At 55.3% G+C, this 20,552-nt stretch overlaps 2 protein-coding genes across 2 annotated transcripts in view; one reads left to right on the top strand and one right to left on the bottom strand.

Annotated features, from left to right (window-relative positions):
* The first annotated feature begins 875 nt into the window (after positions 1–875).
* SRXN1 (sulfiredoxin 1) lies at positions 876–6,013 on the top strand. Its single transcript, XM_056107879.1, has 2 exons — positions 876–1,091; positions 3,478–6,013. Exons 1-2 carry the CDS (start codon positions 897–899, stop codon positions 3,679–3,681), a joined length of 399 nt encoding a protein of 132 aa, XP_055963854.1. The 5' UTR covers positions 876–896; the 3' UTR covers positions 3,682–6,013.
* Positions 3,855–20,552, bottom strand: part of SOX12 (SRY-box transcription factor 12) — a 280,268-nt gene continuing 263,570 nt past the window's right edge. The window contains exon 2 of the mRNA XM_056107876.1: positions 3,855–3,869. The gene's annotated coding sequence lies outside the window, so the exon portion shown is untranslated. The remainder of the gene's footprint in view (positions 3,870–20,552) is intronic.

Here is a 20,552-nt window from a genome sequence, read left to right as displayed (position 1 = left end):
CAGCTGGCCTCCACTCCCTGCTGCCCTCCCCTGGCCGCGGGAATAATAACCCCAAGGTTTCCCGAAGACCTGCGGGCCGGTGCCCACGCATGGTCGGCAGGGTTCCAGAAGGTGCCTTGGGGCCGTTACGTTCGCGGGCCGGGGGGGAAGAAGAGCGCAGATGGGGATGCGCGGGGGAGCGCTCGGGAGGCCTGGGCCGAGGGACCCCCGCAGGGCGGGAGCATCCACTCGGGGGCAGGCTCTGAAGCCCCAGTTCGGGCCCTTACTAGCTCCACGACCTCGAGCGAGCCGCTGAGGTCCTCTGGCGCGTCTGTCACCACCCTCCTCCTCCTCCTCTTCCAGCCCACGCTGCAGGGTCGCGCGAAGCCCACCCGCAGAGCGAGCGTCCCGGGCGCCGCCGCAGCCGCCGCCGCGCAGGGAGTGGGTGGGCACGGCCCTGGCAGGCGCTGGCGGGCCAGGCGTGGGGGCGGCCGGGCCCCGCGGGTTCTGCCGACTCATCCTGGTGCTGCAGAGCCCGCCGCCCCCCTACCTGCCCCAGCGGCCCGCGCCGAGCCCGTGAGTCACCCCGATTGTGCGTCAGCCGCGACTCTGCAAACTCACCCTGAGTCAGCCCGCCCCGGCGCTTCCACCGGCCGGACCCAGCGCGGCCGCAGGGCCCCCGCCCCTCCTCTCCCCGCCTCCAGCGCCCCCCCGAGCGCGGCGGCCGGGCCCCCCCGCCCCGTGCGAGCGCCCCCCCCTCCCCGGGGCGGCCCGGCCCGGCGCGCGCGGGGAGCGCGTCCCGCGGGGAGCCGCGCGCGCCCCGGCCTCTCCCCGCCGCGCGCGCTGGTGGTACGGCCCGGCCGGCTTAAAGGCCCGGGAGGCGGCGCGCCCGCCCCAGCCGCCGCCCGCCGCCCGCGATGGGGCTCCGCGCCGGGGGAGCGCTCGGGAGGCCCGGGCCGCACCGAGGGGCGCCCGAGGGGCCCGCCCAGGGCGGCAGCATCCACTCGGGCTGCATCGCCGCCGTGCACAACGTGCCGCTCCGGGTGCTCATCCGCCCGCTGCCCTCCGTGCTGGACCCGGCCAAGGTGCAGAGTCTCGTGGACACCATCCGGGTGAGGGGCCCCGGGCGGCGCGAGGAGGGAGGGTGCGCGGGATCGGGGTGGCTTGGGTAGGTGGGTGGGGGTGGTCCCCCACCGGCCGCAGGAGCTCAGCACTCGCGGTGTGACCTTGAGCAAGGCTCTGCGCCTCGGGGTCTCCCCGCCCCCCACGCTGAGCCGCGAGAACGTACCCAGTAAGGAGGGCTAACTTGGTGAAGAGTCAGCCCCTGCCCCCGGGCCCATCATACTGGGCGCTGCATACTGACCGTCCCTCCGTCACAGAGGAGGAGGCTGAGTGCCTTGCTCAAGGTCAGGCTGTTAGGAAGTGGCCCCTGTGAGTTCGTGGCAGTGGAAGCGACGGTGTCACCTCTGCTGGGGTTGCAGCTGGGAGGGGACAGGCCAGCCCCCAGCAGAGGGGCAGCGGACTGCTGGAGTGACCCTAGCAGGAAGTTTCGGGGAGGGAGGGACCCAGGTCGGGTTTGGTGGGCATGGGCTCGGGTTTGGTGGGCGTGGGCTCGATTCCCCTTGGAAGGTGACCACAGGAGGGAGGGCCAGGCCCCCTCCCCCTGTCCCCAGACCCATGAGCCAGTATCTCTTTCGGCCCCATGATCTCCCCTGCTGGTCCCTCTCCCTAAAGGACCACACAGCCCGCCCCCAAGCAGGCCCGCCTCCCTGCTCCCTAGCACTCACCTCTTAAGTGGAAGTATCTCCAGAAAAAGCCCCCCAGAGTTACAGCACGCATTTAGTGGGTAGGTTTTCTCAGCTGTTTGCCCCAACTCACCTGAACTCTGAAGGAACAGGAACTTAATTTTTTGTTTTGTTTTGGGGCCACGCCTGGCAATGCTCAGGACTTAACTCCTGGCTCTGTCCTCAGAGTTAGTCCTGGCGGGGTTCAGGGGACCATAGGGGAACCCAGGCCCACAGTGTGCAACGCAACGCATTCTATTAACTCCCCTTCTCCCCTGCTCCCCCCAGCTTAATCTTTACAGGCCTTTTGGGGTAGCGGTGGGGGGGGCACTTTTTTTCTTTGCTTCGCGTGTTTTTTGGCAGAAAATCTCCCAGTCCCATAAGTGATAGCCCCTGCGGGCACTCCCAGCTGCCTACCTGCCTGCCCTGCATCCTCTCTGTTCTCACTCCTCTGGCTAAACGTTTGGTTGGTTGCTTGGCTTAGGGTCACATCCGGCAGTGCTCAGGGCTAACACTGGCTCTGTGCTCAGGGTCGCTCCTGGTGGGGCTCAGGGAACCACAAGTGGTGCTGGGCATCAAACCTAGGTCGAACAAGGCCTTACCCACTGTACTATTCCTCACTGAGCACTTTGTACGCATTCACTCGTTTTTCGCTCCAGTTTTCCGAGGCCAGTGGGGGCTTCCACATTGACAGACGGGGCCTCCAAGGCACCAGGACATGAGCTGTCCCAGGTCTCAAGGTTGCGGGGTGGCAGAGCAGAGGTTCCCAACGGGCGGTTAAGACACTCTAGCCAACTCCACCACTCATCCTCCCAAGTCGACTGTCCCAGGAGGGGCCCCACTGCCTCACTGCCCCCTTGGGGAAATTTTGTGCCCCCGCCCTGCCCTGCGGTACCACCTGTGCTGTTGTCTCCTTAGCATGCAGTAACTTGAGCTTCTTCCTTCTGCCCTGCGAGACCGTTGCCCCGTGAGCACGGGAGCTGTGTCTGGCCGAGTCTAGGACAGAGGCACTGGCTGTTGATAACTGTTTAACAGCTCAGTCACCATCAGGGGCGGCAAAGCCTGGGCTTGGAGCAGCTGCCCATTTCTCTGGTGTAAATATCCTTACCATGGGCGGAAGCGGTAGTACAGTGGGTAGGGCGCTTGCTTTGCATCTGTGTGGTCAACCTGGGTTCAATCCCCAGCATCCCATATAGTCCCAGAGCAATGTTGGGAGTGATTTCTGAGTGCAGAGCCACGAGTCACTGAGCATCACCGGATGTGGCCTCAAAACTAAAACAAATATCCTCACCGCGGCTGATTTCCACGCCAGCCAGAGCCCCTGTGAGCACCGTCATGGAGCTTCATACAGGGGAACTAAAGGCGTTTTGCACGGGGCAGGAGACCATGAAGCAATTAGGGCATGTGTCAGGCGAGCGTGCGTGCCTGACCTGGGTTCATTTGCTGGCCCCGCTTGGTGCCCAGAGTACCGCTGGGGGTGGTCCTGGAGGACTAGGTATTGCCGCTGCTCATTCTTGCAGGACCCAAGTGGCATCACATTTCAGGTTCTTGTGCTGAACCTACCACCCAGCTGGTTGAGAATCGCAGTGGGGGGGGGGGGGGGGTTTCACACCTCCTGAGCACTGCCTGAGAGTCCTCCCCGCAAAAAAAAAATTGCTTTGCAAACTGTAGAGTGGGGTGCTGTGCATACTAACCCTGTGTCCCTTCTCTCCAGGAGGACCCGGACAGTGTACCCCCCATCGACGTCCTCTGGATCAAAGGGGCGCAGGGTGGGGATTACTTTTATTCCTTCGGGGGCTGCCACCGCTATGCAGCGTACCAGCAGCTGCAGCGAGAGACCATCCCCGCCAAGCTTGTCCAGTCCACCCTCTCGGACCTAAGGGTGTACCTGGGCGCGTCCACACCGGACTTGCAATAACCTGGTTACTTGCCAGGGCGCCCAAGGGCCCAGAAGACACACGCAGCTTCCACCAGCTGGATCTGAAGGAGGCAGAGCAGGGGGCCGGACTTTCCCGCCTGCTGCCAAATCCCTCTCGGCTCTCGGACTCACCACTGAACAGCCTGGGGACCCCAGACCCTGCCTTGTGGCAGTGGGGCATGTCCTGGCTGTAAACCACCCTTGAGGATGGCACTGGGCACCATGGGCTGCTGGCTCCAGACTCCCAAGGACAAGGTCCCCCCTTGCATTTCTGTCTTTAACTGCCCCGGTGTGTGGCATGCCCTCAGCTGTCAGTAAAGGGAACCCGATGGAAGTCTGTTTTGCCATGTAGTCTGAGTGCTGGAGACGGGTGTAGGTACAGCATCTCAGAGGAGGTGGGGCCCGTCTCTGGGGTCCTTCTGCTCTTTCCTTCATTTCCGGGTTCCAGGGTGACTGCTCTCCTGCCAGGAATCATGCCTGTGTCCTAGGAAGATAAGCAGGGCGGGGAGGAGGACAGACCAAACCGGCTGGGTCTGTCACCTGACCTTAAGAGGCCTCTTTCCTGTTTGCAGCCCCTAAACATTCCCTTGGCTCAAACCGAAGCCATTGCCACCCCGAGCTGCAGAGCAAGCGAGGAATTGGCATACTTGAGTACAGTAACTGCTTCCTGGGGTTGGCCCCTGCCTTCCTGAATTAAAATTGAAATCCCCCTGCTGAGAAAAACAAGGAGAAATTGTGTCAGGTAACCTTTGCCATGTAACAAACCAGCCCCAAAGTTAGCAGCTGAGAACCAGTTACCTTGGCTGGGAAGAGAGCTGAAGAGTTCAAGCCCATGTGTGAGACCCCAAGTCGATCCCCCGAACTACATGGGCCTCCAGGTGCTGGCAGGTGTGTCCCTGGTGCTCCCTGAGCACTGCACTGCTAAAACTCGGGCATTAGAACCATTAGAAGGGGTGGAACATCACTGGGGTGGCAACTATGAAAGTAATAATCTGGTTTGTTTGTTTTGGGGTCACACCTAGCGATGCTCAGGGGTTACTCCTGGCTCTGCGCTCAGGGTCCACTCCTGATGGTGCTTGAGGGACCATATGGGATGTAGAGGACCAAACTCAGGTTGCTTGCATGTAAGGCAAGCGCCCTACCTGCTGTACTGTCACTCTGGCCGGGAAATAATATTTTTAATTTAAAAATATGTTTTTTTCCTCACAGTATTGTGAGTTGGTGGTTTGGCTGGCCTCTTTCCAATAGTTCTGCTGGCCTCACCACGGGCCACTCATGGGTCTGTGTACCATCAGCGGTCAGTGTCAGATGGAGCTGGGCCTAGGGGAGCCTTACTCTGGGGTCCTGCTATTGGCTGGGTGCCTTGGTTCTAGGTGACCTGCAGCAGATGGACTGAGGCTCACTTGCGGGATGGCCTCAGGGATCCCAGAAAGGAAGAACGTGAAGACTTTATATGTTATTTTGTTTTGGGTTTGGGGCCATACCTGGCGGTGCTTAGGGTTTACGCCTGGCTCTGTGCTCAGGGATCTCTTCTGGCAGGGCTCAGGGAACCATAGGGAGTGGCGGGGATCCAACCCATGTGGCTGCAGGCAAGGTGAGCACCCTACAAACTGTACGATTTCTCCAGCCCCTTACAGGCTTTTAAAATTCTAGCCCCTGAAACCCGCCACATCACTTTGCTAAGTTACTTCTGGCCAGAGCAAATAATAAGACTGACCCAGATTCAGAGAGTGAGGAAATGGGCCTGAAGGAGAAACTGCTGAAGCTCTGGGTCATTTTCCATCCCTCCAAGATGATGCTGTGTAAGCAAATAGCAGTCTTGCTCACTGTTTCTCCTCAGCATAGGGCCTTGCTCTGCCCAGACCGAAGTCACTAAGACATTGTCCTGGCCCTCTAGAGGGAACGAGGTGGTGGGGCAGGGGGTCTCTCCTCCAGGGCCAGGCCCACGCTAGTGAGAGAATCTCCATCCTGATGGGATGGGACAGGGTCAGGCCAGGTGGGACATTCCAAGGGAGCTTCTGAACTCATGGAGGAAGAGGAGGAGGACGAGAGCAGAGTGAGGCAGATGGCACATACCCACTGCCCTGCTTGGGGAACGTGGTCACTTGGCATTTGAATATCTCAGTCTGGCCAGCTCACTATCCCTAAATGCAGGATGATCTCCCAGAGTGGATCAGAGCTGGGGGGCAGGGGCGTTCATGGGAAAACCGGAAATCTGAGTAAAGTCCACATGCGAGTTTATACACCGATGTTGAGAATGGGAACTCCCTGTACTAACTTTGGAACCCTACTGTCAAACAAAAATCATTCCAAAATAAAGTTGTGACTAAGAGAGAGGAGTTGTTGCTTTAGGCCAGTGACCATGGTTCTCAAGTGGTCCTCACCCCCCAGTTTCAGATTCAGTGGTCTGGGGTGAAGCCTCAGCATTTGTGAACAGACAAGTTCCTTCGTCTCGCTGATGCTGCCGTTCGTGAACTACAGGCTGGGAACCATGGGTCCAGCTGACATGGGCTGTTTACAGATAGGGTCACCCCACCTGGTGGAAGAGAAGTCTGCTAGCTGAGTACCCAGAGATCCGTGTTCTGGGGCCAGCTTGGTGCCCATTCACCACAGGACACTGGGCAAGCCGACCAATTGGCTCTTTACTCCCAAGTGCAAGGAAGTGGAACACAGACTTTGACATCCTTATCTCAAGGTGCCTCCTTGTCATGATAATCAATTACTTCCCTTTCTGGGAGAGTACAGGGGTGGTTGCCCTTTCGCGGAAGGGCTCTTGCTTCTTACAGGTCAAGACCCACGCAGGTGGTGCAAGGGATATTAGCAGACACAAGGGGGCGATGTGGAACAAACTGCTAGTAAGAGGGTCGCTTGTGATGGACGAAAAGGAGCTGGGTGGGGCTTGAGGGATCCAACCTGCTTGTTTTCAAAGGCTGAGAGCTGCGCTTCCTATTTATACCAGCAGGTGGCGCTACTCTCCAACGTGCCGGAACCCGCGGGTCAGCGCTAACGGGTGCAGGGGAGGTGCCCCATGCCCTGGCCAAGCCACACGTGGTAAGGAAAGAAACAGGTGTAAATCTGGCCCTGCAGGTTCTACCTGTCCTGTTCGCTCAGTCTGGTGGCCTGGTACACAGAGTATCCCCAGGCCTGTCTCCTATTCTCTATACTGAAGGTTCTGATCTCCAGCTCTGCAACACCTCCTCCAAGGAGCCTCCAGGTGCTCCAGACGGAGTCACATGCCCCTGACGCTACTCTGCGTGTGTTCAGCCAACAAACTGCAGCTCCAACGAACCTGGGTCCAGAGAAAGGCAATGTGTAGGGAGGGGGCCCTTAATCTTCACGGCAGACTTTTTAATACATCTTTTTTAATTGCACACATTATGTGAGTATATTCCCCTTTAACAATTAACATAGTGGGTTGGAGAGATAATACAGATGTAGGACAGCCGACCTGGGTTCAATCCTTTGCACGACATATGGTCCCCTAAGTAAGTCCTGTGTGCAGAGCCAGGAACAAGCCCTGAGTATTGCCGGGTGTGACCCCCAAAAGAAAAAAAAGTGCTCTGACGGTTTACCATATTCAAATAACAGACATGGGATTAGGAATTATTAATATTAAACCTGTTGTTTCTTGTAGCTCCTGCAGATTGTTTCCAGAGTACCCTGCACGTCTGGATACATATCCCCAAACACACATTTTCGTGCATTTGAATGTAATATCGTATAGCCATAAGCTATTTCTTAGTATAAACTTTCCATTCCTATAAGTCCATGTGAAGCATTATTGCTTTAGCCAATGTATACATATTTTTGTAAGTTAAATGGTTTATTTTTTTCTTTAACTTTTTACATAATTTTTAATTTTATTTATTTATTTATTTTTTTATTAGTGAAACACCGTGAGGTACAGTTATAGACTTACAAATTTTTGTGCTTGGGTTTCAGTTATACAATGATCGAGTCCCCATCCCTCCACCAGTGCCCATTTTCCACCACCACGGGTTACATAATTTTTTAAAGAGTTAAGTAGCAGTTGTTTCTCTGCTTCCAAGGTTTTCATGTCCGTGGATTCAATTAACTGCCGAGAAAACAGGGCGATGCTCATAGAGCTTTGATGGTCATGTCTGTACTGAACAAACACTAGCTCTCCTCATGCTGTGGCCTACCCCATACAGTCTAACACTTATTTGCAAACCTTCTACTAGTTTTTTGTTGTTGTTTGATTTGGGGTCACTCCCAGCTGTGCTCAGGACTTATTCCTGCTTTGCACTCAGGGGTCACTCCTGGCTGTGCTCAGAGGACCATATGGGGTGCCTGGGATCAACCCTCAGTCAGATGCACGCAAGGCAAGCACCCTACCACTGTACTATCACTCCAGCCCCTCAAGTAGGCTTTATCCATAATCTAGAGGTGACTTATATAAGGGACTGAACATCTTTGGATATTGGTACACTTGGGGGTCTTGGCATCTATCCCTCTTGGGAGGGACAACTGTAACAAAACAGCTGTGTGAGACAGAAGCACTCCTGTGCACGGACTTTGGGAAGTCATCTCTGTAAACGTTAACTAGGAACTTTGCTCTTGACCTGTCTTGGGTCATGAACATACCAATCTGGGAATTTGAAGAAAACCATAAGCCCATCTCCAGAAATCCTACATATCACACACACACACACACTCACTTACCTTTTGACAATTTCTGGGGCTCCTTGATGGTCTCAGTAGTGTTTTCTTGTTTGTTTGTTTTTTGCTTTTTGGGTCACACCCAGCGATGCACAGGGGTTTTTCCTGGCTTTGCACTTGGGAATTACTCCTGGCGGTACTCAAGGGACCACATGGGATACTTGGAATTGAACCCGGGTCGGCCACGTGCAAGGCAAACGCCCCACCCGCTGTGCTATCACTCCAGCCCCTCAGCAGTGTTTAAAAGCCAACCGTCTCATCATCTGGGGAACAGGCACACTGGTGGGGTATAAGTGAGTTTGCAGGGGTAGAAGGAAGTGTTCAGACTTCACCTGCCTCCAATCAGAAAAGTGCCTGGTGTGTGGAGGCAGGTCTACGCTGCACAAGGGGCCACAGAGGATGGTTCCAAGGAACTCCAGAAGGCCTGACCAAAGGCAGACCAAGCCTGGAGTCCAGGGTCCAAGCAGAGAACCCGGACACCCCAGCGTCTGCGCCCCCCCCCACTCCTGCACACCCAGGTGTCTGTGAGCCACAAACCCACCAGCCTCCACTCCCCACCCAGACTTTGGGGTTCTCATCCCTACCCTCCCTCTTTGATGGAGCAGGCCGGTGGCGCCCCGTACCTGCCGCTGGGGTGGTCAGGGCAGAAACCGTCTTCCCAGTTAGACAAACGGGGAAACTGAGGCTGGGACCGGTGCCCCACGCTGACCTGCCGGGGGGTCCCCAGCGCCCCCACCCCCCATCCCCGCGGGCCCCTTCCCGGGCCTGACCCCCGGCGCTGCCTGACGGATGACCTCAGCTGCCGCCAATCCATTGGTTCCAGCCCGGGGGCGGCGGGAACAAAGCGCGCTTTGTGCAGCCCCCTCCCCCGCGTCCGCGCCGGGACCCTCCGGAACTCGCGGCGACGCCCCCCGGCCGACAGCCGTGTAATGTCTTCCAGGCCCGCCGCCGCCTCCCCCGGGGCTCCCCGGGCTGCCCCGGTCCGCGCCGTCTCCCCCCCCCCGCGCTCCCGCGCGCGGGTTCTCGGAGCGCCCGCCCGGGGGCTCGTGCTGGGCCCGCGGGCGCGGGGTGAGCGGCGGCAGGTGCGTCCCGTCCAGGTGCTGAACCCGGGTGGGGGTGGGGGATGCTGCGGCCCGTCATTGGTGCTCTGAGACTGAACAAATGAGTGAATGAACCAGCGGATGGAGGGGGTGGGTCCCTAAGTAAAGGGTCTGGGACATCGCAGAGGACAAGTGATGAGCAGGGGTGTCAGCTAGTACAAGGGAAAATCGCGCGGGCCTAGTGCTCAGGCCCCTGAAGGCTGTAACGTGAGTTCCAGAGCACCCTGGGCAGGAGCCCCAGGTGGAGAAGGCCCCCCTTTTTTTTTCTTTTCGGGTCACACCCGGCAATGCACACAGGTTACTCCTGGCTCATGCACTTGGGAATGACTCCTGGCGGTGCTCAGGGGACCATATGGGATGCTGGGACTCGAACCCGGGTCGGCTGCGTGCTAGGCAACCGCCCTACCCGCTGTGCTATCACTCCAGCCTGAGAAGGGACCCTTGTCCATCAATTTGTCGTGCTGAAGCTGTGGGGAACAGCTTTGTTACTGTGGGGAGTGGCGTGTTGGTGTTAATTTACTTGTGCACTTACCTTTTATCCACTCATTCATTCATTCATTCGTTCGCTCATTCATTCACTCTGTCTTCCCGCTGCCCGTTTAGTTGTTGAGCCCAACTTCACCGTGTGGTAGATTGTCTTCATGACTTTGTCTACACCCAAAGCACCTGTTCTTAATATTATTTGTTTGTTTGGGGGCCACTCCCAACTGTGCTGGGGGGCTACTGCTGGCTCTGAACAGGGGTCACTTCTGGCAGTGCTCAGGGGACTGAGATTTGTTTGATGCCAGGAATTAAACTCATTGACCATGTGAAAGGCACACACCTGACCCCTTACTGTCACTCCGGCCTCCTGTTGTTAGTATCTCAAGCACAAAATATCTTAGGCACAGGCCATCTTAAGTCAGCCTGGAGAGAATAATTTCAATTTACGTGCTTGAAATCAACTTTGTGAAAGTATCCTTTACTTATCTTAAAATGCATCCATTTAAAATGCACAGATAGGGGGGCTGGAGCGAGAGCACAGCGGGTAGGGCGTTTGCCTTGCACGCAGCCGACCTGGGTTCAATTCCCAGCATCCCATATGATCCCCCTGGGTTCAATTCCCAGCATCCCATATGATCCCCGAGCACTGCCAGGAGTAATTCCTGAGTGCTTGAGCCAGGAGTAACCCCTGTGTATCACTGGGTGTGACCCAAAAAGAAAAAAAATAAAATGCACAAATAGGGCTGGAGCATTTATACAGTGGGTAGGGCATTTGCCTTGCACGCAGCTGAGCTGGTTTTGGTCGCCAGCATCCCATATGGTCCCCTGAGCACCACCAGAAGAAATTTCTGAGTGCAGAGCCAGGAGTAATCTCTGAGCATCACTGGGTGTGATTTCCAAAAGCCATAAATAAATATAAATAAATAAATAAAACACACAGATGATGGACTTGAGTCATAGTACAGCGGGTAGGGTGCTTGCTGTTCACGCAGCTGACCCAAGTTTGATCCCAGCACCCCATAGGGTCCCCTGAGCCTGCCAGGAGTGATCCTAGAGCACAGAGTCAGAGTAAACTCTGAACACAGATGGGTGTGGCTCATCCCCCTACCCAAATAATAAAATAAAATGTATAGAGTGTTACTCTGAATTTTCTGCACGGATATAAAGGTGAGCATGTGGAAGTCTAATATGAATCACTAAACTTATCAATAAATAATCAGTAAACTCGTCAATAACCAATAAACAGTGCGACAAATCTTTTTAAAAATTTTTTTAATTTGGATTTTTTTTTTTAGGATGCAACGGGAGGGCAGTGCAGTGCAGTGCATCTTGACTTGTAACCACCACCACAATAAAACACAGAAAATGCCCTCACCCCAAATTTCCTTTATCTCTCATAGATCTCCATGGTGACCTTGGTCCTCAACAATTCCTTTATCAGAAACATTTCTTCAGGGTGTCTGCATTGTGTGCTCCCATCATTCAAATTGAAATGAAAAATCTGAATCCCTTAGCAAAAATATAAAGTAACTGGTCTCGAGACAGTACAGTGGGTAGGAGTTCACCTTGCACATGGTTGACCCAGGTTTGATCCCTGACATCCCAGGAATGACTCCCAGGAGTCATTCCTGAGTGCAGAGTCAGGAATAAATGCTGAGCAGGGGTGTGGCTCAAAAACAAAATACTAACAAAAATTAAAAGTAAAATGAAAAGAAAACAACGCTTTCAAAGTTTTGCTGGATAGCACTGCCTGCAGAAGTTCTGAACCCAAGACTAATTAATTTTCTCTAGATGAATGAGAAAGAAGGGAAGAAAGAGAGAGGAGAGAGAGAAAGAGAGGAGAGAGTGAGAGTGAGAGAGAGAGAGTGGGAGGGAGGGAGAGAGCGAGAGAGAGAGAGAGAGAGAGAGAGAGAGGAGATCCATAGATGTTATGATCTGGATTCGATCCCTGGCCCCTGATCCCCACCATGAGTGATCCCTGAGCTCAGAGCCAGGAGTAAGCCCTGAGCACTGCCTGGTGTGGCACAGAAACCACCCCACACACACCCCCAAAATATATATCCAAGATGACCTTCTTGCTCTTCTCTCACACTATCCTTTGTCCACTCTCCCCCTTCCCCAAGTGGTGCAGGTTCCGTCTGGTAAACACGGCAGCTTCTCATAACCCTCTCGTCCATCCAGTCATTCCTGCATTCTCTCACATGACAAGTGCTTAGTCATCACTGCTCTTAGCTGGCTGCTGGAACTACAGAGGAAAACTGTCCTCCATGCACGGTCAGCTGCGGGGCAGGGACGGCACCTTAATGCCGAGTGCAGAGAAGACACAGAGTGAAGAATCTGTTGAATGGGTTTTTGAGAAATTAAATGCCCATATCTTAGTATTCTAAGTTGTTGTGCCAACAAAGTTTGCCTTGAGCAATTACAGAAGGCTTCCCAGAGGAGGTGGCCCTTCAGCAATAATTTCACCCCCTCCCTCCACTCATTGGACAGCTGGAGAAATGGAGCACAGAGAGGTACTGTGACTTGCTGAAGGTCACACAGGAAGAAGAGAGGGAACTAAAGAATTGGCAGAATCTAGGACTTGAAAGACCCCAGCCCACCATTTCTCCCAAGGACTGGACCACATCCCAGAGTAGCAGACGGGAGCTCGGTCCTGGGGATGGGCCTCCTAGGTCCTGAGTCTGGAATCCATTTGCTCCGGACCAGCAGTGTTTTCCCAGGGAGGAGCGGGAGGCTCTGGCCCTGCGGTCTCAGCCCCCCACCCCACCATCTGCTCCCTGTTTATTTATTTATACTTAAGTCTCACCTCTTGGCTCTGCTGGGGGCACCAAACATACCAACATCCCCGCAGAGAGGGGAATGGGGTGGGAGCAGGACAGGCAAGCCCCCCTGTGCAGCGGGGAAGCCTGGGTCAGAGTGCTCCCCTGTGTTGAAGTGCTCCCCTGAGTGGGAGTGCTCCCCTGTGTTGAAGTGCTCCCCTGAGTGGGAGTGCTCCCCTGAGTGGGAGTGCTCCCCTGGGTGGGAGTGCTCCTTGTCCACTCCAGTGACTGGGCTCCAGTGCCTGCAGCCGAGCTCCCTGGCTGGGACCCACCCATCCCTCCCTCATCTGTACAATGGGGCTGATGATAGTCGTGACCTCATGGGGTCCACGGTGAGAGGCGGGGCAAGGTGAGTGGGGGATGATGGAGCACATGGATAAGCACCCTGCTCCGTCTGGCTAGCCCCACAGTCTACAGGACTGAAAGCCCTAGGGTTTGTCGGGGTCCAAGCCACTTCCCTCCCCAGCCGCCCCCCACCCACCCTGCTGCGCCCAGGACAGGTAGTGGAGGCCAGCCCCCTGCTTCCGGCAGTGTCCTAATCTGCAGCCCCCCCAGGGCCAGGAGACGGTCCTGCCTTGCCACCCCCCCCCCATGCCCATCTCGGCGGTGCTGATGTGCTGATTAGCGCTGTGACCGCCAGTCCCAGGAAACCAGCCCAGCTGCTCATTAATGATAATTAGCTCTCGGGGCTGTCAGCTGGGAAGAAGCTGGGGGCTGCCCCCCCACCTCCCGCAGAGCAGGCTGCTCCCCTGGCTCGGTGGTCGTGGTCCCTTCCTCAAGCCCAGCTGCACCCTCTCCTCCCGCGGCCTGCTCTCCCCCAGCCCCATTGCTGCACCCCAGCCCGCCAAGCCTTCATCCTCCAGAACCCCGTGTCCCCTCCTCCCGTTCCTTTCTGCACCCCCAGCCTATCTCTGAGACCCAGTGGTGCTCCCCAAAGTTCTATTTAGCAGAGTCAGAGCCCCTTCCCTTCCCTTCCCTGCCCTGTCCCACCCTCCACCCTGCCCCCTTCACCTTGCACACTACACAGTGTATACACCACCTAAGGGCCTTTGAGGGGTGTCACAGGGCATCTAGGGCATCTTCCCAAGGCCACGGGGTGGTAGGTGCATTTCGGATGATGGGAAGGAGACATGAGAATCTCCCGGCAGGCAGCAGGCTGGGAGCTCCCTTCCCAGGTGACACATGAGCAGAGACCAGCCTGTACCTGCACCCCGCTTCCTTGCAGCCCCTCCCCCCCGCTCCTCCCCCATTGCACCCAGGTGCCTCCTGGAACAGGCCCCACCCCCATTGCTGCCCTTGCAAATGTGGGGAAGTGGGGCAGGCCCCTCAGCAGAGAGGAAGTGAGTGGTGGGGTAAGGTATTGGCAGGACTGATGATGACCTTGACCGCCACAGCCTGCTGGCGCCTCTGAAGGCAAAATAGGTTCAGGAGGTGCCAGGTTGGCCGGAACCTCCCAGGAGGCCTGAGCTGCAGCCAAACTGGGCCGGGCACACCCCAGAGCCCAAGTTGTCTGTGCCACTCTGAAGGCCGCCAGTCCAGGAGAAGAGAGAGAGAGAGGGAGAGAGAGAGAGAGAGAGAGAGAGAGAGAGAGGACGTCAGCCCACCTCCACCCCCTCTCTGGGCCTCTGGACCACCGTGCAGGAGGAGGCAGAGGAGGAGGGCGGGAGCTGGAGGGGGAGGGGCAGGGAGGCAGGTGTCTCTGGGATGCTGGATCCTCCGGCTCCCCACCCCCGTGGGCCCCTGACCCCCCCAGGCCCGTCTCATCTGGCCTCCATGTGCCCTGCCTGCACCTGAGTACACACTCCCTGACCATCTGTCTTGGGCTGTCAGAGGATCAATGGGGCTCCCAAGGCCCGGCCCAGCGGGGAGCGGGAGGGAAGTCCTTGGCGAGGTGAGGGCGAGGGGCACACGGAGAAGCCAGGCCGGGCACAGGCACACAGGAGTCTGGGCACCGGGTTGGCCCGAGTCCCTGGACCAAGGTCCTGCCTGGTCTGGCCTTTGCGGCTTTGTGGTCTTTTATCCTGGGATGGGAGGCGGGGGGCAGCTGTCATTCCCCACAATGGGCCTCAGTTTCCTTCATGGAGAACGTGAAGGGATTGCGTTTCAGGTCAGCAGATGGCTGGGAGGTCAGCAAGAGGGGTCTATGTGCAAGTAGGAAATGGTCTCTGCAGCATTAAGTGGACACGGAGGAGACCAGTGTAGACAGATAACTTGAGAAGAAGACCTGGGTCTGGGCATGGGAAGCTTCTGGAAGGACACGGGGCGCAGCAGGAACAAGGATGGCTCAGGGAAAGGACCAAGATGGTTGGGCCGGGGTTAGAGGGGGACTGGCTGGACCCTCTTGGGTCAGACTGTTGTTGATGCTCGGTGTCCTGTGGTCCAACAATGACCCTATTTTCCACAAACCACAGCATCCTCCCGCAAGCACGTGGTTCACCTAGATGCAAGGCACTGCCCTCCCCATTGATATAATTGCAAAGGAGAGAGCAATGGTTACCTCCTCAGTCAGGCGGGCAAGGCAGAAACGGGGCTAGCAGATGGCATGTGCCCACCCTCCCACGCCCCCCGCATAGGAACACCCCAAAGTATGCAGGTCCTTGGATAATATCATTTCCTTCAACATCGATGCACTTAGTGGGCACTCACGGCAGTGCCCAGGGGCCACCCTCCCTAGTACTCAGTGGCCACACAGATCATAGGCAATGTCAGGACTCAAACCAGGGTCCGCATGCTACAGAAAGCACTCACCTTTGTGCTCACTCTCTCTGGCCTACACCAATAGGACAAAACCATCTCTGCCAACACTGACGCTAATGACACAAGAAAAGTGTCATTCTCTAGCTGTCCTGTCGCTTACGGCCCGTTTCCAAGAACATTGAAGTGAGGACTAAACTATACACTGCATAAATCCTGGAGCACTCCTTCCTAAGCACACGTTATGAAGTGAATGATGAGGGAAAATACCAGAAAAATGCAAAGAGTAGCAGTTAACACAATAACTGTGCTAGATAGACCAAAAATAAAAAATGTCATGAAAGTCAAAGAAAAGCCTCCAGGCTTGTTCCAAAGAACAGAAGAGCGAAATGACAAGGTGATGTAAGGGGCAGGAGAGATAGGACAGTGGGCAGAGCACTTGCTTTGGACGCAGCCCATCCAGATTCTATTTCTGGCACTTTCTATGGTCCCCCAAGCCCATCCAGGAGTGATCCCTGAATGCAGAGCCAGGAGTAACCCCTGAGCACTGCTGAGAGTAGCCCAACAACAAAAAATTCATTTCAGCTGATGTATGCGTAAAGTCCTGGGTTTAATTTCTGGTACCATTAAATAAATAAATTCAACCGTGTTGCAAGTGTCTTAAGCCTGATGACATCACACTGCCCACCAGCCCAGCTCACTCCAAGATTTTAAGTTTTACCAAGATCTCCTCTAACTACACATGTGACTCTGCGTCAAACAAAGCCCTAGTGTTAGCTGGGCTCCTGCCCCCCACCAGCTCTTGCCTCACTCTTCCACCAGCCCTTTAAGACCCCAAATCTCATCCTGAAAGTAAGATTCCTCCATCTAATTCCTCCATCTTCCCATTTTCTTCCCAATAACAATTGTCTCTTGAATATTGACCTTCAAGAGGTGATCAACTGGCCTTTGGGGTGATGTCACAGGAAATCTGCAACAACACGATGGGGTTCTCGGGACAGAAGGGCTGGAGACTAGAATCCTGTGAGAAGACCAAGGGGTTGTGGCTTGTTACTCAGCACTGGGACTGTGCTGCTGGTGGGACAGTGGCCTGGATGCGATTAGCCATCCTCCCGCGAGCATCCATTCCTTCATCCTGTCATCCCATCATCACTGTGGCCATGTGTACTAAGCTACCTCACAGAAGCTACAAAGGAGAGTGGCATGGGCTGACTCTTATCCCATCGGGACTGGGTGCTGGGCTCAGCATGGGGTCTAGAGAGAGGAACCAGACCCCATTCCTGCTCTCCAGGTACCCATGGCTGGGGCGAGGAGTGTGGAGGGACCCTCCAGGTAAGGCAAACAGAAAAGCGGAGAGGTGAAACTTCGAAGGAGTGGAAGGTTAGGGAAGATCTCACAGAGAGACTCTTTGATAGGGTTTATTTTTGTTTTTGTTTTGCTTTTTGGGTCACACCCAGTGATGCACAGGGGTTACTCCTGGCTTTGTACTCAGGAATTACTCCTGGTGGTGCTTGGGGGACCATATAGGATACTGGGAATCAAACCCGGGTTGGCCGTGTGCAAGGCAAACGCCCTACCCGCTGTGCTATTCCTCCAGCCCCTCTTTGATAGGTTTTGATGGATGAGTAGGAGTTCCTGAAATAGAGAAAGGGAGAGCAGTGCTTTTTTGTTGTTGTTGTTGATCAGACCTAGCGATGTACAGGGGTTACTCTTGGCTCATGCACTCAGGAATTACTCCTGGTGGTGCACAGAGGACCATATGGGATGCTGGGAATCGAACCTGGGTCAGCCGCATGCAAGGCAAATGCTCTACCCGCTATGCTATTGCTCCAGCCCCACCATGCATTTTTGTGAGGACATAGTACAAGCAAAGTTTCGAAGTCAGGACAACTGGAGTTTGGGGCTCAGCTGACAAGCAAACTTAGTTGGAAGGTGAGGAAATAAAATAGAAATAGCATCCAGGCCCGGCTTGATTTGCTCGTGCCTTGTAAAAAGTGCTCTTCTCTCGGCCCACCTCCCACATTCTGAGAAGTGCCTCCTGTTATTTCTCTGCCTTGCATGCTGCTCCGTCTGGTTCAATTCCTGGCACTTCAGAGGGTCCCTTGAGCACCACCAGGAGTGATCCCTGAGTGAGGGAGTGAGCCCTAAACATTGCTGGGTGTGGCCCTGAGCAAACAAAATAGACCTGGAACTCAGCCACTTCTCCCCATCCCTGCCCAAGCAGCCCGGTTCACCCCGCTTGGCACAGCCTCTCTGCAGCTGGCCAGTCTTCTTGCTTTTCCCTTCTGCACTCAGCAGCCAGAAAATTGCTGCAAAAACACAACCTGGGGGACCGGAGCGACAGGCCAGCGGAGAGGGCATTTGCGTTGCATGTGGCTGACCCAAGTTTGATCCCTGGCATGCCCTATGATCCCCTGAGCATCGTCAGGAGTAATTCCTGAGTGCAGGGCCAAAAGTAACCCCTAAGCATGGCCGGGTTATGACCCCCCAAATCAAAATAAATAAATAAATAAACAAAAACCTCACAGTCTGATTGTGTTTCTAACCCCCAATGAGTAAAAACCATTGCTAGGGAAATCCAGGACAAATGTCACCCCCTTTTCCCTTTAGGTCCCTACCTTACCTCCAGCCTCTTCGCTTTCTCTTGCTCCCCTTGCGCTCAGCAGGCCGCCACGCCTGCCCACAGCTCCTCCCTTGGCCCTCAGTCTCCCCACTGGGACCCTCTTGCTTCAAGTCTGTTCTCTCCTGCGCCTCCCTGGCTGTTTGCCCCAACCGTCCATCCTCCTCCCCTCTCTGCTTAAACCTATCTCCTTATTTACTGCCTTTTCTGTCCGTTTTCTTGTTTTGTTTTCTCTTTTTCTCATTGTTTAGGTTTGGGGGCCACCCTGGGCGGTGCTCAGGGCTTACTCCTGGCGTTGTTCAGAGAACCATGTGGGGTGCCGGGGATCAAATCTGCCTCGCCTGCATGCAAAGCCAGCACCACCCTAATGCCTCCTCTGTCTCGTGAGCGTCTAAGAACAACGAAGTGACATGCTTACTTTCTACAGCTGACGGGGGGTGGGGGGGGCTGGCTTGGATGCATCTCAGCCCCATTTCTGGCTGCCGAGTTCAATAATCACCCCACGGCACGGTTCAGGGAACTGTGTGCTCAGAGGGACAACCTGGCCCAGGTATTGGGAGAGGATTGCCTTGTTCATCAAGGTGCACAGTGAAATGTACATGAAAGGCACAGGGGTGAAAACTGGGCTGTATTATTCCATGACTCACCCCTACCCAGGCCCCTGGACACCCAGATAACTTTTCCATATCATTTTGTTCTCCACCAAGACCACAAGAATGACTGTTAACAAGGACTAACAACTAGCCTGCTTCCAGGGTGCTAAGAATCCCCTCTGCACTTGGAATCTCTGAAACAGTCCTAGGAATCAGTGGCCCATTTGACAGGTGGAAAGACTGAGCTCCCAGCAAAACTGGGATTTGGTGCCTGCGGATGGGGTGCTGGAGCCCTGCTGTGGTGCCATTGTTGCTACCCTAATGGTTGCCACTGTGCTGGCAAGAAAATCGCCACATCAGGCCACACTCAAGGCCACGTCACTCATTGTATCAGAACCCGCCCCTTCACCTCCTCCCCCAGCGACTGGGAGGTCACAGCTGGGAGAGCCCCGATTTATAGTACAGGAAGGAGGGAGGCACGTCCCTGGGCAGTGGGGCTGGGCCCACTCGGCAGTTGCCCAGAGATCCTGTTTACGGGCAGTCCAGGCCGGAGGAACACCAGAGCAGGAAGGAGGGGGCCCCCGGAGATGCCCCGTGCCTGGCTTCAAAGTCCAGCCCTGGGCTTTCCCATCCTCTGCGCTCCCACAGGGCAGCCAGCTCTCACTTCCCTGGGATGTCCTCCAGCCCTGCCTCCTTCGCTCAACCTGGCCCCTCCAGTCCTGCCCTTTCCTGACCCCCATCTGCTTCCCCGTGCTGACAGCCTCTCTCTCCTGCTCCCGAGCGCACATGCGCTCACACACACACACACACACACACACACACACACACACACACACACACACTGGAGTTTCTGCAACTCCTCCATTCATTCAGCAAACTGGGATCATATGTCAAGGGCTAGTTCAGGCACTCGGGTTGCTCTGGAGAGTGAGTGCTCCGAAGTCCTTGGTGGTTGGTATTTGAGGGTAGGAAAGGCCGTAGGTGTAAACATGCTCATGAATTTGTGTTGTCTAGGGCTGGAGCGATAATAGAGCAGGTAAGGCTCTTGTCTTACACAAAACTGGCCTGGTTTGATCTCTGGCATCCCATAAGGTCCCCCAAGCCCACCAGGAGTGATCCCTGAGGGTTGAGGCAGGAATAAGCCCTGAGCAATGCTGGGTGTGACCCAAAAGATGAAGCAAAGAAAGAAAGGAAGGGAGGAAGAAAGGAAGGAAGAAGGAAGGAAGGAAGGAAGGAAGGAAGGAAGGAAGGAAGGAAAGAAGGAAGGAAGGAGAAAAGAAGGAAAGGAAGAAAGAGAGAAAGAAAGAGGAAGAAAAAAAGAGAAGAAAAGGAAGAAAGGAAGAAAGGAAGAGAAGAGAGGAAGAAAGGAAGGAAGGAAGGAAGGAAGGAAGGAAGAAAGAAAGAAAGAAAGAAAGAAAGAAAGAAAGAAAGAAAGCAAATGTCTGTTAGGCAATTAGAAGGCTCAGGGCAAGATTTAAAATTGAGACAGCAAGTAGCTTGCAGGTGGGGGGTTGTCACTGGGTTAAATAAGGCAGACAGGGTACTGTCACCTTCACTGAGTAGGTGACATCTATCTGAGCAGAGATAGGAACCAGATGGGGTACAACCCAGCTAACTTCTGGAGAAGCGTCACTGGCAGTGGACACTGTTCATGGTTCAGAGGCCCCAGGGCAGAGGGTGTACGTGGAGGCAACACAGCTGGAGAGGGCTGTGAGGGCTGAGAGGGCGAGGGTGGGAGCCAGGGAGAAGGGGGGTCGGGGGGGGCAGATGGCAGAGGGCTTTCGTTCTGGGTGAATGTGGAGTGGGGGCAGGGGTGTTCTGGGCCTGGGGGCGGGTTCTGAGTCTGAGGGGGTTCTGAGTCCATGGGGGTGGTTCTGAGTTT

The sequence above is a fragment of the Sorex fumeus genome, unplaced genomic scaffold (genome assembly GCF_029834395.1).
Source record: "Sorex fumeus unplaced genomic scaffold, SorFum_2.1 ptg000178l, whole genome shotgun sequence".
In the NCBI taxonomy this organism is placed as follows: domain Eukaryota; kingdom Metazoa; phylum Chordata; class Mammalia; order Eulipotyphla; family Soricidae; genus Sorex; species Sorex fumeus.
The sequence above is the reverse complement of the archived record's forward strand: the minus strand, read 5'-3'. Positions and strand labels throughout refer to the sequence as shown.

What these genes read in the sequence shown, in the direction of transcription:
- SRXN1 (XM_056107879.1), top strand. Translation starts at nt 897, where the DNA reads ATGGGGCTCCGCGCCGGGGGAGCGCTCGGGAGGCCCGGGCCGCACCGA. An exon ending in GTCTCGTGGACACCATCCGG is followed by an intron (nt 1,092 to 3,477) that starts GTGAGGGGCCCC and finishes CCTTCTCTCCAG; the next exon opens with GAGGACCCGGACAGTGTACC.